Source organism: Esox lucius, chromosome 16 (genome assembly GCF_011004845.1).
Source record: "Esox lucius isolate fEsoLuc1 chromosome 16, fEsoLuc1.pri, whole genome shotgun sequence".
Taxonomy (NCBI): domain Eukaryota; kingdom Metazoa; phylum Chordata; class Actinopteri; order Esociformes; family Esocidae; genus Esox; species Esox lucius.
In genome coordinates, this window is record NC_047584.1 from 23,170,446 (window position 1) to 23,186,535 (window position 16,090).

Below are 16,090 nucleotides of genomic sequence, written 5' to 3' on the forward strand. Positions count from 1 at the left end.
TGCATTGCAAAATCAATGCATTCATTTTCACATTAACATTATCGTAAATCAATACATTAGGCTAGCTAGGCTATATACTTTTGTAATCCCTTGAAATTGTGTAAGGCAAAGTTACCGACGCTAGCAAACCCTTTGATGAACCAAACAAATAAGCTCTAAACAGAGAATGAACTGCCTCAATCCCAGTTAATGACAAAACTGAAAGACCAAATTTCCTTTGTACATTTATTTAAACATCAGTTACTTAGTTCTCATCCACATTTACTGTCTGCAGACCTGTAAAGTGAAAATCAGAATTAGTCATAAGTCAAACAGGCAAAGAAGAACAATCATTCTTGCAACAACTGCTGGTAGCTTCTTCATTAAGGTGTACTTCCTACAATTGAGTTGTGTAGCTAGTACCACCTAGCTTTCTGTAGATGTACATGTTCAAACGAGGGGGGCCAACCTTAAATAAGGACTATTCGCCTCCAGTCCAGAAGGACCAAAACACTTCTAGTTCTCTAATAAGGGACTAAATCAGACCTGAGACACCAGGTAAAAGCTGAATATCTGAAGTGTTTCAGAGTCCTCCAGAACCAGAGTTGAGTAGCCCTGCACGCAGCAAATGGCCAAGCAAAAGCGGGGCTTACCTTTGTACGTCGTAACAGGGACATATGTGACGAGGGTGTACAGTTTGTTGGGAGAATCCTCATCTTCATTGCGTTTCCTAGACAGGCGCACACGCATACGGTATGGGACATTCCTGAAATCAAATAAACAAGTAGATATTTAGAGATGTGGGATCAGTTTTACAGCATCTCAGCGAAGTGGAAGTCAGTGCACAAAATAACATGTACATGCCTGAACGTGTATAATTAGACACTTCAATACCAGATCAATTGCCAGGCACAATAGGATATCACTGCTCTAAAGCCAGCACCTCTTCGGTCAAGTGGCTATCCACTGGACTAAGGCTGTGTCAGTCAGGTTTTTAGATTCGTTATTAGACGACCAAATTACTGGTTACAGTAGGATGTTTTACAGAGTTGTGCATTTTCTAATAGGGTGTTATACACAAAGCAGATAGAAGAGCAAGGTTGTATTTTGGCGTAGCAGAATTAGCCAAAATACATACAAGGGGGAGAAATATGAATTGACAAAAATTCTAATGTTCAAATACTATTTTAATTGAACAATGTGTATCACTAAAATCAATCAACTGTCTATAGTACAAATTTATCCCCAACATCCATGGAAAATGAATGTGAGGCCCATGAACCATAGTTTCACTGTAGCAGCCATTTTGGCCAGTGCAGTCCATGGTAGAGGAAGCACTGAATTTGACAAAGCTGCACAGACAATTTGTAATGGAGCCCAGTTGGTTCAGATTGTGGTTAGGTGTGTATCATTCCAACGCATTCCAGTCACGGTGTTAACCTGTAGTAGACATACCTTCAATAGTCACGCCTGATGCTCAGAGCTTTTGGCTGGCCACTCCACATCCATATTAAAAACACACGGCCTGATTGAAAATGGGGTTGCATACCTCACACCTTTGGTCCACACAGCCTTGTTCAGGCGAGTGTCGATGCGCACATCAGGGGTTCCCATCTCCTTCATGGCGAACTTCCGGATCTCCTTAAGAGCGCGAGGTGCCCTCCTCTTGAAGGACCTGGTGGGACGAGGAGCGAGAAGCAAATTTTATTACAAACGCATTATTATCATAGTGGCATCACATTTGTCAAAGCAAGCAGTAACTATTATCAGCAATAAAGCAAGGGAACCCATTGTGAAATAGCCCCTTACTGCAGAATGGCAGCAGTAATTCACTCTGCATTATGGGTTGTGCTCGATAAGAGAATCTGCTAATTGACAAAATAATTGAATCTGAATTTCAGTTCCATAACAAGCACCCAGCAATGGACGATGTTGTGTAAAACAAGCTGCTATAATGAAAAGTAGTCAGAACTTGCATGCAACACTGGCACTTCACCATTCCCATAAGCAACAGCATCTCAAAGCTAGTCCATTCGCAAACGCTAACTTCCTATAATTGCCTGCTGATTACAACACATTTTTAGGGTTTGTTTACATAGCTATGCATGAACACATAACAGTCAGCACAAAGCTACTGAATTACTGATAAGAATGCTATGGGCCATGTGTTTCATTAGTGATCATAGCGATCACTGATGCTTATGGACCTTCAAAGTTTTAGGGTTGTAGTTTATTTAAAGCCTGCACCGGCTGAAGTTAAGGGATGAAAACAAAACTTCACACATACCAAGTATATCAAGTGACATATATTCATTTTTTATTTAATGCACTTTGAGATTCTGAATAATGAAAGCACTCTACAAATGTAATAAATTATTATAATATTTTTTTTTTTTAAAAGACAACTGCCTGATCATTTCACATCTGCCATTCATTAACCATCTTTCATGATCTACCCCAACAAATGAATGAAGACCAGCAATCAAACTGCAGAAGACCTCTGGCAAGTAAACGTGTAAAAACCTTGTGGAGAACCACTTCAGCATCACACCACTTAGGCCATTGAAATAGAAAGTGAATGTTAAAAAACACTTAAGAAGCTGTCTGCCAACTGAGGGGGATCTGTGATTCCTTCATGTTTATGGAAAGAAACTGTAACTCCTCAACACACTCCGACCCCTTCGGAGGGACTACTGACCGGCTCAGCCCATGGTCAGACAGCTGGCTAGGAATGTTAACAGCATGGAAGCCATATCTCCTCATGGAAATATGGAAGTAAGTACTGCTTACATGCTGTCAACAAAGAACAGTTGCCCAAAGAACATGTCTCAATCACATTGTGTTGGTTAATTGGCAAATTGGAAACTCATTACAGAAAACGAGAAATGCAGTTAAGAACAATATCTTTTTTTACAGTTTGTCATTGTTGCCACCCATCTGACTATTCAGAATCATAACTCAGCCTTCTACCACATTAACGGTGTCTTTTTAATGATGTCAGCAAAATGTATGGGGTCACAGAAGTTAGTAAGAAGAGAATGCAAGGAATAAAGGGAACTATTCAGCATACCTGGGGAGAAAAGTTTGTACTTTTTTGATACTGTGATGCAACTATGCTCAACTGCATACAGTTTTTGTATTTCAAAGATTGCTGCGGTTATGAAATATTGCGGGTTTTCCAAACTGTACTGCAATAAGGATAATGGAATCAGCTGTCCTCCATGCCTTCAGCTGACAACAAAAATGGAAACCATAAGACCCCTTTAAGTGTTACAGACTACCATACCACAAAACAAGTGTACTCACACGCCATGTATGCGCTTGTGGATGTTGATCGTGTACTCCCTGGTCACAACCTCGTTGATGGCAGAACGCCCCTTCTTTTTCTCACCACCCTTCTTGTTAGGCGCCATCTAAAGACAAAATGAAGCAACTTTTAATCATAACCGGTTTGCAATTTATGTAAGACAATGACAACTACAGTATCCAGTGCTCATTAGGGACAAGACACAACAGGGCTTAGCAGCCATCTGACATATCTTTTAATAAGAGTCACAGCAAGAATGTTGGATTTAATATACTTAACACATTTACAAAACACACAACTCAGTCTTGTTGGGCCATATGTTCGACTGCTGTCTAATGACAGACAATACAGCAAACCAATGAATAATCACTTGCGTTGTATTATGACACCAGTGCCATTAGTAGTAGTAATGATTACAGATTAAATGGCTCACTAGTTAACCTAGCGTACTACGTAAATTCTGTATTGGTTTCAAACTGTGAATTACTAGCAAGGTAAAGTCGTGACAGAGAAAACATGGACCCCCACCCAGCCCCCCATGACAAATCCATGGTCTATCGTGCTTAAACTAAAACATTAATGACAGAATAAAGAACGCAGACATCTGATAACCAAACTGATGGTTATGTGGCTATAGCTTCCATTCAAAATTCAGAACAGATCTTATGGGAATATTCCACCAAGATAACATTGTCTAGGGAGGTGATTGTCTCATCTTATAATAATGTGATTCAAATGTTGGATGATATATATAACTGGTCTGGATGAAGTTGGATAAATAAAACAAATTTGGCATAACAGTACTCACTCTGCCCGAGAAATGTCGGAAAGGAAGTTGCAAGGGCTCGTGGGTAGTAAAAGCCAATGAAAAAACGGTTCATATCCAGGTCGTTAACTAGGTCTTTATCACCTACTCCTATTGCAAAGTATTTATGCAGTGATTTTTCGAAAAAATTACAACGAATACAAACATGTTTATATGTGTACATGTTGTAGACAATAATTGTTGTACCCACAAAATAAATTGATATACTACTCCCACAATGCCCGTTTTTACGGGGTCGAGTCAAAGGTCAACTCAACGCTCCAATGTTGTGAACGAAGTGGAGACTGATGTGAAGTTTGACAGATGAGACAGGCAAACTTTCTTCTTACATAACATTTGTTAGTGATTATATTGGTTTTTCGAAAAGTAAGACTGTTACGTACTTTGTTATTTGATCACGGTCAATTTTGCTTCACTGTATAACGTAGTTTTACAATGACTTTACTGACAAGCTAGCGCGAGCTAATAGTCCGTGCTAACTGGTAGCTAGCTGCCCATCGGCATTCCTACTCTGGAATTAGTGGACATGTAACTAGTTTATTTTTTGTATTATGAACGCTAGCTATCTGCAATTACAAAGTAATAATTGCAAGGAGTGATTTATACTTTGGTCACGTAGCTATAACCTAGCTATCACAACACTGGAACAATGACACTCGCTCCGAAAGAGCTTTCTAACCTCTTAGGAATCATCTCGGAGGAAGCTTGCACCAACACTTTCGAAAGTTTGTCCACCGCCTTTCATCATTATTTCGCTAAGGCCGAACATTTCCGGGTTGGCTCGGTTTTGGTGATGTTGCTGCAACAGCCGGACCTTCTGCCAAGTTCTGCCCAACGCTTGACAGCTCTCTACCTCCTTTGGGAGATGTACCGCACAGAGCCCTTGGCCGCGAACCCATTTGCCGCTGTTTTTGCTCACTTGTTGAATCCCTCACCAGTTGGGGAGGAGCAGGAGAAACAGCTCTCTGGTGGGTATTAATCAGTTTGTAATAGTAAAATGTATTGTCCAATGTTTTCATCTTCGGTGCGTGCTGTTGACACCTGTCCAACGTCTAAATGCTATTCTGATGTCTTTGTTGACAGGATTCCTTCCACCCATAACACAGCCTGAGAAGTTCTTTCTCTCCCAGCTGATGTTGGCACCTCCAAGGGAACTTTTCAAGAAGACCCCAAGACAAGTGTCCTGTATGGATGTAGGAAATATGCCTCAGTCTATAGACATAAGTGGGCTCCAGTTGGCATTGGCAGGTACAGTAGCTTGTTTATGTGGTCTAAAGAACTATTTTGTTATCTCAAGGATTTTAAGAAGAAAAATGTTTAGGAATGGTACAAAACAAATATTGGGATACCCGTTGTATATTGGGAAGGATAAAAACATTTGGCAGATTTAACTTCTTTTGGAAACGTTGGAAGCAAACATTATGTTGTCATCCAGAGTCACATTTATTTAACCAGAGTTGTAGAACACACTATCTTAGAGGAAGTTTCGAAAGAGCCAAAAATGTTGTGGTGGATTAAATATTGCAGTGCTATCTCAAGAGCTCTAATTATATATACAATGGGGCTAGATAAAGGTAGAATTCCACACATAGAAATGTGCCTGCAATGAGGTAAAACCTCTCAGATACTCTGCTTTGGTACAACAGACATTTCTTGTGATTTCACTGTTTCATTTCACTGTTTCATTTCACTCCTTGACCCTTCAGAGCGCCAGTCGGAGTTACCCACACAGAGTAAGGCCAGCTTCCCCAGTATCCTTAATGACCCGGACCCAGATTCCTCTAATTCTGGGTTTGACAGCTCAGTGGCCAATCAGATCACAGAGTCTCTGGTCACTGGACCTCGACCCCCGCTAGAGAGTAAGCAGCGCATTTCTATAATCACTTTGTTGACAATCTGTGATGTTCACCTGAAACATGCTTACAGTACACAACATATTTGTTAGGAATAATATACTAAAATATATAGGACATCCCAAGAACCCCACAAATCAAGCTACATAACCAGCTCGTGACCCTCTCTCTCGCCAGGTCACTTTCGTCCAGAATTCATCCGGCCCCCCCCTCCGCTGCACGTGTGTGAGGATGAGCTGGCCTGGCTGAACCCCACTGAGCCTGACCACAGCGTGCAGTGGGACCGCTCCATGTGTGTGAAAAACAGCACCGGCGTGGAGATCAAACGCATCATGTCCAAGGCCTTCAAGAGCCCTCTGTCTGCCCAGCAGCAGTCACAGGTGAGTAGACAGGTACACTGTCTACTCCACAAACAGTATTTTTCTATATTTCACACGTGACCTCCACTCCCGAATTCGGCCTGAATATCTAGCTGAACGTTCCGTTTTCCAATCCTACAGCTTTTGAGTGAGCTGGAGAAAGATCCTAAGCTGGTGTACCACATTGGCCTGACCCCTGCCAAGCTGCCAGACCTGGTGGAGAACAACCCTCTGGTGGCCATCGAGATGCTGCTCAAACTGATGCAGTCCAGCCAGATCACCGAGTACTTCTCGGTTCTAGTCAACATGGACATGTCCCTACACTCAATGGAAGTGGTTAACAGGTGGGTTTTGGATAGAATGACGTTTTATAAAGGTCTTCACTATCATCTTCCAAATGTAGCTGTAGTTAAGTGTTTGTTGTTCGGTTTTATTCATGTATGCTTATGTATTGTGTGCACAGGCTGACAACTGCTGTGGACCTCCCACCAGAGTTCATTCACCTCTACATCTCCAACTGTATCTCCACGTGTGAACAGATCAAAGACAAGTACATGCAGGTAAGAAAGACGTAGAAAGGGAAGGCTAATTACTTCAGCCTGCGATTTACTTTCTAACCAGTCAAAAATGCTTCTCATATGAAAGGACCCATGCCACTTCTTTCTCATAATGTTTTATCAAGTCATTTTTAACTGGTCACTACTAATGTCAGTCCACGCGCCACTGTGGCGGCCGGCGTTCCAGATGGTGAGAGGTGACTAAAACCTCTCTGTCTCTGTCTGCAGAACCGCTTGGTGCGTCTGGTGTGTGTGTTCCTGCAGTCTCTGATCCGTAACAAGATCATCAACGTGCAGGACCTGTTTATTGAGGTGCAGGCCTTCTGCATTGAGTTCAGCCGCATACGGGAGGCAGCTGGTCTCTTCCGGCTCCTCAAGACCCTGGATACAGGAGAAAACCCCCCTGAGGCAAAACCTGCCAAATAACGCTCTCATAGTACATAGAGAAGATGGCAGTAGCTTGACCTGCCAAATAATGCTCTCAAGGAAGTTAGCCCAGAGGAACTACCCACGTAATAGCGCCCCAACCAAGAACTGACATGAGGCTATATAACTACCCAGACAATCCTACCAATACCTGCCTGGAGTCCGGTTTTTAACTTGGTTACAGTTTTCCTCTTTTCTGGACCAAGATGGACATATTTAGAAAGATAATTTTGAAAGTGTTTTTTCTCTCCCTTTTTTGCTTGTCGGTTTTCTTTGATTAAATGGATATGTAATGAACCACGTGGGTTGTTTGCGTGACCTTTCTACTGAAACTGTTATAATATAATGTACATGGGTGTGGTTTCTGTTTTGAATGTCATCTCTGTATTTTTCAGGGAACTGCATCGTTTCTCACCTGAGTAGGTTTTCAGTGCTGAGCAGCGGTTTGTAAGGAAACTGGTTAGTGGTCATACAGACAGAGGTGTATGGCATGTGTATAATATATGGAGGAAAAACAAGACCCAGCATTTGTTTTGTTATTTTAATACAAAATATTCAGTTTCCTTTCTTTTATAATGTTAGTATGAATGCAAAATTGTGTTGATTTTGCAATGAAAACCACAATCAATAACATCAAGTCAAGACATTTCTTTGTAAAACATAATGCAAAGAATTGCTTAAGTCCCTTAAAATATAACCAAACAGTCTATCTTGAGTGGTGGTCTGTGTTTGCTTCACTTGAATTCTGTTTTAGTTCTCTTTTGTACTGTGAACACAAAGCTCTTCAGGTTTCTTTGCAATTATTCTGGTACCATGCTTTATCTTACTGTAACATTTCCAGTCACATAACCCCTCACATTGTTGTCTCATTAAGACAGTGTGTGCTGATTTAAGAAATTAATTGTCAAGGATGTACAGAAATTCTAAAATGTGTAGAGGTTTGCAACATAAAATGGTAGGGCTTACTGTTTATTCTGTTGTGGGTTTTAAACAATGTGATAACAGACTACAAAATCAATGCTAGTTTTAAGAGGAGTAGCCTACATTGGTTATACAATTTGCAGTTATAGAATTCCATCTGCAGTTTTTCAGCTCTTCAACCTGCTTCCAAAACTTGACAGTGTAAATGTTACCGTTTAATTAGAACTATTGCCATAAAATCTATCATCTCCCTCGATGCCAAAATATCAGGTTTTGCACAGTCAGTAGTGCATTGAATGTGTTTTGGGAAATAATGTTGTAAAGATGAGATGTGAGCACTGAAAGGACTTACACCACAAAATAGTTTCTGTAAACTGGCAAAAGAGGTGAGTGCTCATTTAAAGGCCAGGGCAGTGTGAGTACAAATACTTTTTTATTTTCACCATATAGGTCAATTTTCAGGTTTATATATGAAAATACGCTTAGATGCTGTACTTTCAGTTTCTGAATATTTGTGGTATATGATCAAAATAACAGTATACTTTTTTTATCTGCTCTTTACTGTATTAACACGCCGTTTTGAGTCCTTGACAGCTATGCATATTTATATGTGTCATTATTGAAATAGTCTGCAACTAGTAAGCTAGTAGCCTGTTTTCCCTGATTCTGAGTACATCTTCAGGAGATTTGTCTGTGGACATGTGACCCCTACTACACCCTTTTCATGCCCCGGGCCATGAGGCAGGCGAACACGGTCATCACCATCTTAGGTTTCACCTCAACCAAGTCTTCAGGCAGGGCATACACCCGGGCTCCAATCTTCCTGGCCATGGAGATGGCATACCTGAAAACAGGGACAACGCAGAGGATTTAGAGGTGACGTGAAAGTCGTTTCCTCGCGTCGACTAGTTTTCAAAAGTATATTACCAGCAGACGGTACGTACTTGGCGTTATTGAGCTTCTCCTCTTCAGTCAGGTCCTCCACCTTGATTAGGTCATAGCGAATGGAGCCTGGCTGAATGGCATCAATCAGGTCCAGGACAGGCATACTGGTGGCAATGGACCCATCCTACAGGGACATACATGCTTTGAGGTATTGCTGCTGGGCTTGATCTAGTTGTTCTTCTTAAAGTATAGCTTCTTAAAAATATATTGATTATCTATTACTTAAAAGATTTGACCATGTTCAGAAAAATATGAAACGTGAAACATCTAGTGGTACCTTGAATCCAGAGATGGTGGCTTTGCTAGCCTCTGTGAGTTTTTCGTTGACCCAGATGACGATGGTGTCGTCATTCACCTTCTGCCCATCACCAAGCTCCTCTAGAATGTTCAGGGTGTACCTGAGACAAAGACATGGCTCCTTGTAAGTATTCATGTCTTCGGGTGCTTTGGGTCTGCATACATGTTGGTTTTCCTGATCACATGACCTGACCAGAAAAACATTTGACAGTGTTCTGTTGCATTACCTCCTCATCAGCTGCCACAACAGGGCCTGTGTGAGTTTTCGATTTCCCTCATTCAGGTCTTGTCCAGCAATGCCCACCAGGGAGAACTTGGCCTCCTTCTTCCCCAGCTCCACTGCATAGTTGCAGTTCTCCAGCTGCCAAGAGAAAAACATAAAATCAGTTGACATTCAGTGGTGAATTGTGATTCCACTGTGGGAGAACTCATTTTGTTACTAGGCTCACCTTCTTCATGTTGCTGCCCAGTTTGGAGTATGGTGGTTTGTTTACTCTGTCCCAATCCACTGGCACCTTAATCTTCTCATAGAGCTGGAAGATGACCAGAGCATCATCTAGGTCCCTGTAAAGTATGGACACACACAAATTATGTGAGTGTAGTTTCTAGATGATTGGGAATGGTTGGAAATGCTGTTTGTATTGACCTGTACTTACGCGTAGAGGTGATTGACGCGAGGGTTGACCCCCAGGGAATTCATCCAGTTCCTGAATGTTCTCTCCTCCCTTGTCTCACCTGACAAGGGACAGAGGCAACATTACACACGGTTTTAGGCCGTCTTTAATGTATATGGTTTCAATGGTTATTCAATCAAAAAGAGTAAATGTAAATTAGGGCCTCGATTCAACACGCTTTTAAAGGCAATGTTTGCTGACATTAACATTCACGGTAAACATTGCAGACGTCAGATCAATTGTAAATTGCCCTAAACCGCTACAATGCCTATAACTTGCTTTCAGATTCAATCCAAATCTAGTTGTGTAGTCTAGGAGGATCCCAACACTGACCCTCAATAGAGCTCCAGTCAATATCCTGGTTTTCTGGCTTCTTCAGGGCAGGGTACTTGTTGAACAGGTTGGCAATGAATGCCAAGTTTAGCTTGGGGTTGCCACGGATCACGTCAGTTGCTGTGACGAACTGCCGACAGCCAAGACGGTCAGCCTGCTCCAGCATGCACTCTGCTCTCTTAATGTCCTCTTTCTCCTATAGAGGGAGAAAGGCAGAGATTCAACGGCAACCTATGTCTATGATCAAGCACATTGATGATATGGTCGATTTAGCAAAAGGACACACTTCTAATCAGGCTGGCTAAAACAGAATTGAAATGACTGATATTTCTGTTGTGAGATGACCGCGTACCCTTATCCCTGACATGTCGATGGCAATAGGAGGGATTCCCTCTTCATCTCCCTTGGGGGCTACTTGGTTCAGGATGTTGTAGTAAGCCTTGGAATCCTGTAAAGCAAAACCCAAAAATGAATACAATCACTGATGCACAAGAAGGTCAGAGAACAACTGAGTCGTGTGATGATTTCTTTGAAACTGACGTAGTGCATATGACCCACCTTGATGTCGGAGCTGAAGTTGTTGATCTTAGGGCAGCCGGCCTCCTCCAGCTGGTAGTTGGCCCAGCGCAGCAGCAGCTCCTCCGGGGACAGCTTCATCAGGTCCTCCAGGCTCTCACCATCCCTCAGCAGGGCTATCAGAGCTGCCCACGCACAGGCCAACACACATCATATATATACTCTCTGGCCAGGTTATTATATACATCTTACATGCAGGACCACCGCAGATTTGAAAGTTTTTTTTGTTTTTGCACCATTCTCTGTAAACCCCTAAACCAGGGATTTCTCAAATTACGTATTTTTCCTGATAGTTAACTGCCAGGACGTTAAACAATTTAAAATGTAAGTCCTCACGAAGGCGACCCGGAGAAGACCTCATCGCCTGGTTTGGGAAAACGCCGCCCTAGCAACAGCCTTTCCGAGACGCCAGAACTGGCACGTCTGGCACAGATGATAACGGCATGCGCCGAGCTTCTGACTGAAGCTATAAAACACACCGAACCATTGAACAAAACATTTAGCACGCGCACACACACACACACACACAAACACACACACTCACCCTCGTTTCTGCTGATCTCAATGTCAGCGAACAAGCCAATCTTGATGACCTGCCAAAGCAGGCCCAGGACAAGATGTTGCCGGCCTTCCTTCAGGTCCTCAGCTCCGATGTTCACCACATGGCAGCCGATGGCTGACGCGGAGTTCAAAGCCAGGTTCAGGTTCTCCTGCACAGAGCGGCAGACGTGTACGACAAAATGTATATACACACGGACGATGAAAAGAAAGCTGCTAGACTGGAGGAGTTACAATGATGTTTGCAGAAAGGTTACCTGGATGGTAAACGGTGTGAGCTTCTTCTTGTTGATGGTTCTCTCATCGATGGTGTCAGGCACAGACTGGTTGATCATCTTACTACCAGGTGGGGAGATGAGTAGAGTAGATATTATAGGGATGTATTAATAGTTATTGGCTGATATCATCAGCGTTGCATTTACTACCCGGCAAGTGAATCAGACCAGGGAGACACTACCATAGAACGATCCCATCTCCGACTGCGGTGAACAGGTCATCGGTGGTGGGGTCCATGGGGAGGACATGCTGGCAGTCGGGATCTTTCTCCAAGGCCTTGTTCACCCAGTTCACAAAGGCCACCTTCTCCTCCTCTGTCAGTAGAGAAATGTGGGTTTGGGAACGAACACAAAAAATAATGTACATTTTGAAGTATTTGTATATATTGGGATATAAATATACCCATGTCCAATCAGAGACATTCCGATGTGAGACTTCAAAAACCAGGACATCTTATACTGATGGGTTGGCCCGCACATTTTATCAGTGGAGCCGATTTTCACACCCTGTCTTTCATATGCTTCAGTTGGCTGGAACTCTTTGACTTCGAGAAGAGCTATACATTGGTTTTTGTTTTTATACAAGGCTGTCATGCATCTAACTTTCTAACTTCTACATAACTTTAGAAATGAGTTGGAAAAAGGACAATTATCAAACATATTTTAAGACTGGTTAGACATGGAGATACCACTGGGCTACACACTCAAGGACTGCCATTCAGAGTGACCTTAAGCTAAATGTTTTAGTGTCTATTGGCAATTTACATCTCAAAAAGCTAGTCCCATGCTAGTCCCAACTGTATATGCTTCATTATTACATTTGTATGTGTTTTAATTGTTGTAGTACAAGGCCCTGTGAAAAGACCTAGTTCTCAGTTGACTTCTCAGTGTAAATAAATAAAAATAGATAAAACATATTGTAGATGGTTCTCAAATCACATTTTTATAATAAATTGCTTCCTGTGTGATATTGGAGACATATTTATGTAAAGAGGTAAAAAAGTAGACACATTTTCAGCAAGTTAAACAAGTTGGGAAAATCACCTGAGTAGGAGTGCTGGGTGCCTGACTGCTCGGACCTTCCTGCTACAGCATAGATACCCTCCTTCTTGTTGATTGCTTTCTTGAAGGTCTTAGCCACTTCTGTGCTCTTTAGTCCATGGACAACCTTAATGGAATGGAACATTGTGGTAAGATGAGACCATGCGTCTCTGGTTTCGTGTCAAATTGTATCAAGCTTTTTTTTGACATCACATTGCTGTAAAAGCCAATGATTTGGACCTGTTTACATCTGAACTTACATTGACAAACTCATCAAAGGTGACTTTGCCATCATGTAGGTCTCCTGCTTTCATGAGATTCTGGATAATCTCTCTGACTTTATATCCTGGCAATGACAGGTTGGCAGCTTTGAACAGCTCATTGAGTTCGTCTGTGCTAATGTGGCCATTAGAGTCGAGATCTGGAAAGGAAAGAGTGATCAAAGGTAACACAGAACACAGCCCATTTGGATACAAAAACAGTCAGGTATCCGGGATAAGAGTAAAGGGAGTCTATAATGTCTCTACTAGTTTTCTGTTAATCTAATTGGATTGGAGGTTGTTCAGGATATTTCCTTGTCATTGTCTCACCAATTGTATCAAAGGCTTCTTTTAGTTCCTGCAGTTCATCCTGAGAGATCTGTGCTGGAGCAGCCATGTTGTGAGATCTGAAATCAGTTATGTATAACTTCATTATATAAAACTAAACAATACAATACACATTCAACAAGGAGGAACTAGGACATGTCTGCAAGTTGTCACTGTGTTTTGGAAACATCCTGCTTTCAGTGAGTTACTTCCTGCTTCTGCTTAGATACACGTCTTTATTTTACCCCTTAAACACCTGATCAAACCTAGAGTTAGAATTTCCAATAATGTTTACTACATGTCATTACAATATGGCTCAGGGCTTAGAATAAAATAATCTACTGACCACAAATGTTTAAATTTGTACAAAACTCTGAGGTTACTGTTTCTCATCTGCCTTTGGACCAAGGTACATATTCCAGGCCCAGATCTCAGTGGAGTATAAGTTGCTATAGTGATAACAGACAGGAAGAATGGCTGCCATTTCACTGTGTGGTTTCAGTGAGTCCTCTGACAGTATGAGAGAGATAAGGCGACATTAGACCAAGATGCACTTTTAGGTCTGCTGCTCTGCTCGCCTCAGAGGTGTGAAGTTTGGAAATGAACACGCTCTCTTTCCATTGTTACCAAACTCATCATGACACATCTTCACATTTATGGTTTTCTTAACTGATTGTATAGGGAAGGACCTAAATGCCGTTAAAACATATGAAGTAGCACAGTTCAAAGTGTTCAGATAAGAAAAAACAAGGAGAACTGGGTTTTGTTCCCTTTCTTCCATTATAGTAATGGACGTCAGAAGCAGAAGTGAGACTGGTGTCTACTCACCCTGTCTCGAAAAGATGAGCATTGTCAGATTTACTTAGACAATAATGTTTTAGGCAAATAGAGTTCCTTGATTTAAAATCCCTAAAACTCTAATCTGTCATCAGTGACCACGTGGCCTCTATTACTGAAATCACAAGGGGCCTATATGGAAATAAAACAGCAACATCTACAAACATCAGTCACACTAACAGATTTCATATGCAGATCTTTTTTGCTTTTAACATACAGCTCATTCATTATGTACAAAGTAATTAAAAAATTATCAGAACAATGTCATGATCTGCTTCCTCAGTTCCTGTACATTTTTTGTTAGCAAAAGCAAATGTAATTAAAGAGTGAGTTATACATTCTAAAATTCAATGTATGATTCTAGAATTATATAAATATGTTACAAATTTTATTGTTGGAAAAAACATTAGAAAATGTATCTGAGTTACCAGAAGTCAGAAGATAGCTTTCAATTGTTAGAACATTTCAGCAGTTGCAGCAAGACTAACCGCAACCCAACTTCCTGTGTAACCACAGTGAAATGGTTTTATGCTGCTCTTTGCCACAATGTCCTACTGATACCTAAACTCTACATCAGGGTAAATTACATGTGTGTAATAAATTGATGCAGCAATTGAACGATAAAGCATGTTATTAGGCTGCTACATATCAATGTCTACTACACATGATGCCCCCGGATTAAGAAAGATCCGGAAAGTATTTGCACATAAAGGATCCTTGGTAAACACTTGTGGATGGAGTTAAATAATAAGCTCAACATCATTCATCTTTACCCTCATCAGAATCAACCTCGTAGATTAATCTTTTAATTACTAAATCATATGGATGGATCCAGCAGCTGACACAGAGGGCACCACGTGATGATTTGGACTCACCTTAAGGACGTCAGTTGACTGGAAGGTCTGTCTTTAAATCTGTGTGTGGTCTGTACTCTAACTCACTCTCCTTCCTTCAGTGTGTCTACTGCTCTCACTGCTCGACAGGCTGGCAGTGCTGTCTCCCCCTCAGAAGTCAAGCGACGGATGAATCTATTCAAATAAAAGAGGAAGGAAGTGACATGGGTCCTGCGACAACTTCACTAAGAATAATGAAAGATGTTTTGTCTTTATATGGCAATCTGCGGCAGGCCAAGGGGTTATCAAGGTGGATCACTGGCAATGATATTTTACTAAATGTAATGTTTGTGTGGGTGTCTATTCAACATTTTGTGTCATATTTTATGACGGATTTATTGATATAACCACTCAAATTAAATGTATTTCAAAAATAATCTTTAAAAGTTTTCAGATGGCATTTCAGAAAAAGTATGATGTCAAAACTACAATACAGTGGGATATCTTCCCCCCTAATATTGACATTGTAGCCTGTGAACATTTCGCCGGTGCACTGATACAATGAAATATCAACAGTCCTGTTGAATGACTTCATCATGGATATTTATGCATTCATAAATACACAGAGTACAGTGGAAATGACTTAGGCCAACTTCATTTTGGTCATTATTAAATCTGTATTTGTTTTGTAAAACGCTGTATAACATCTCCTTTGTTCCTCAAAAATTGTTTCTTAGCTGCAACATGCTTTATGAGACCATTTCTTGTAAGACTTCTTCTCAAGGTTGAATACTCCACACTTTTACTGGGAGTTTTGTATTATAGTGAAATATATACAAATATATATTCATAAAAATACTAAACTCAACTGTCTACATTTGATAAGTCTCTACCCCTTTCTAATAT

At 41.2% G+C, this 16,090-nt stretch overlaps 3 protein-coding genes and 1 non-coding gene across 5 annotated transcripts; 1 reads left to right on the forward strand and 3 right to left on the reverse strand.

Moving 5' to 3' along the window:
• Positions 1–211: 211 nt before the first annotated feature.
• rpl31 (ribosomal protein L31) lies at positions 212–4,183 on the reverse strand. The gene is made up of 5 exons (XM_010880065.4): positions 4,095–4,183; positions 3,286–3,392; positions 1,529–1,654; positions 633–745; positions 212–276 (listed from the first exon to the last, which is right to left on the reverse strand). The coding sequence occupies exons 2-5, from the start codon at positions 3,390–3,392 to the stop codon at positions 245–247; spliced, it is 378 nt and encodes a 125-aa protein (XP_010878367.1). The 5' UTR covers positions 4,095–4,183; the 3' UTR covers positions 212–244.
• LOC114828835 lies at positions 1,200–1,336 on the reverse strand. Its single transcript, XR_003777218.2, has one exon. It is a non-coding gene; the product is annotated as a small nucleolar RNA SNORA5 (small nucleolar RNA).
• Positions 4,184–4,350: 167 nt separating the features above from the next.
• On the forward strand, positions 4,351–8,720 carry cnot11 (CCR4-NOT transcription complex, subunit 11). Of its 2 annotated transcripts, none has more exons than XM_010880063.5 (7): positions 4,351–5,080; positions 5,196–5,360; positions 5,819–5,971; positions 6,143–6,357; positions 6,466–6,668; positions 6,788–6,884; positions 7,110–8,720. In XM_010880063.5, the coding sequence occupies exons 1-7, from the start codon at positions 4,762–4,764 to the stop codon at positions 7,305–7,307; spliced, it is 1,350 nt and encodes a 449-aa protein (XP_010878365.1). In that variant the 5' UTR covers positions 4,351–4,761; the 3' UTR covers positions 7,308–8,720. The 2 variants fall into 2 exon arrangements, with proteins under 2 accessions (XP_010878365.1, XP_010878366.1); XM_010880064.5 differs by having other exon boundaries at positions 4,352–5,080; positions 6,143–6,345.
• Positions 7,839–15,373, reverse strand: lcp1 (lymphocyte cytosolic protein 1 (L-plastin)). The gene is made up of 16 exons (XM_010880062.5): positions 15,227–15,373; positions 13,518–13,594; positions 13,188–13,348; positions 12,931–13,054; positions 12,069–12,201; positions 11,869–11,950; positions 11,598–11,763; positions 11,036–11,178; positions 10,830–10,925; positions 10,478–10,673; positions 10,127–10,205; positions 9,920–10,034; positions 9,698–9,831; positions 9,451–9,571; positions 9,173–9,297; positions 7,839–9,072 (listed from the first exon to the last, which is right to left on the reverse strand). Exons 2-16 carry the CDS (start codon positions 13,582–13,584, stop codon positions 8,940–8,942), a joined length of 1,875 nt encoding a protein of 624 aa, XP_010878364.1. The 5' UTR covers positions 13,585–13,594; positions 15,227–15,373; the 3' UTR covers positions 7,839–8,939.
• Positions 15,374–16,090: the final 717 nt, after the last annotated feature.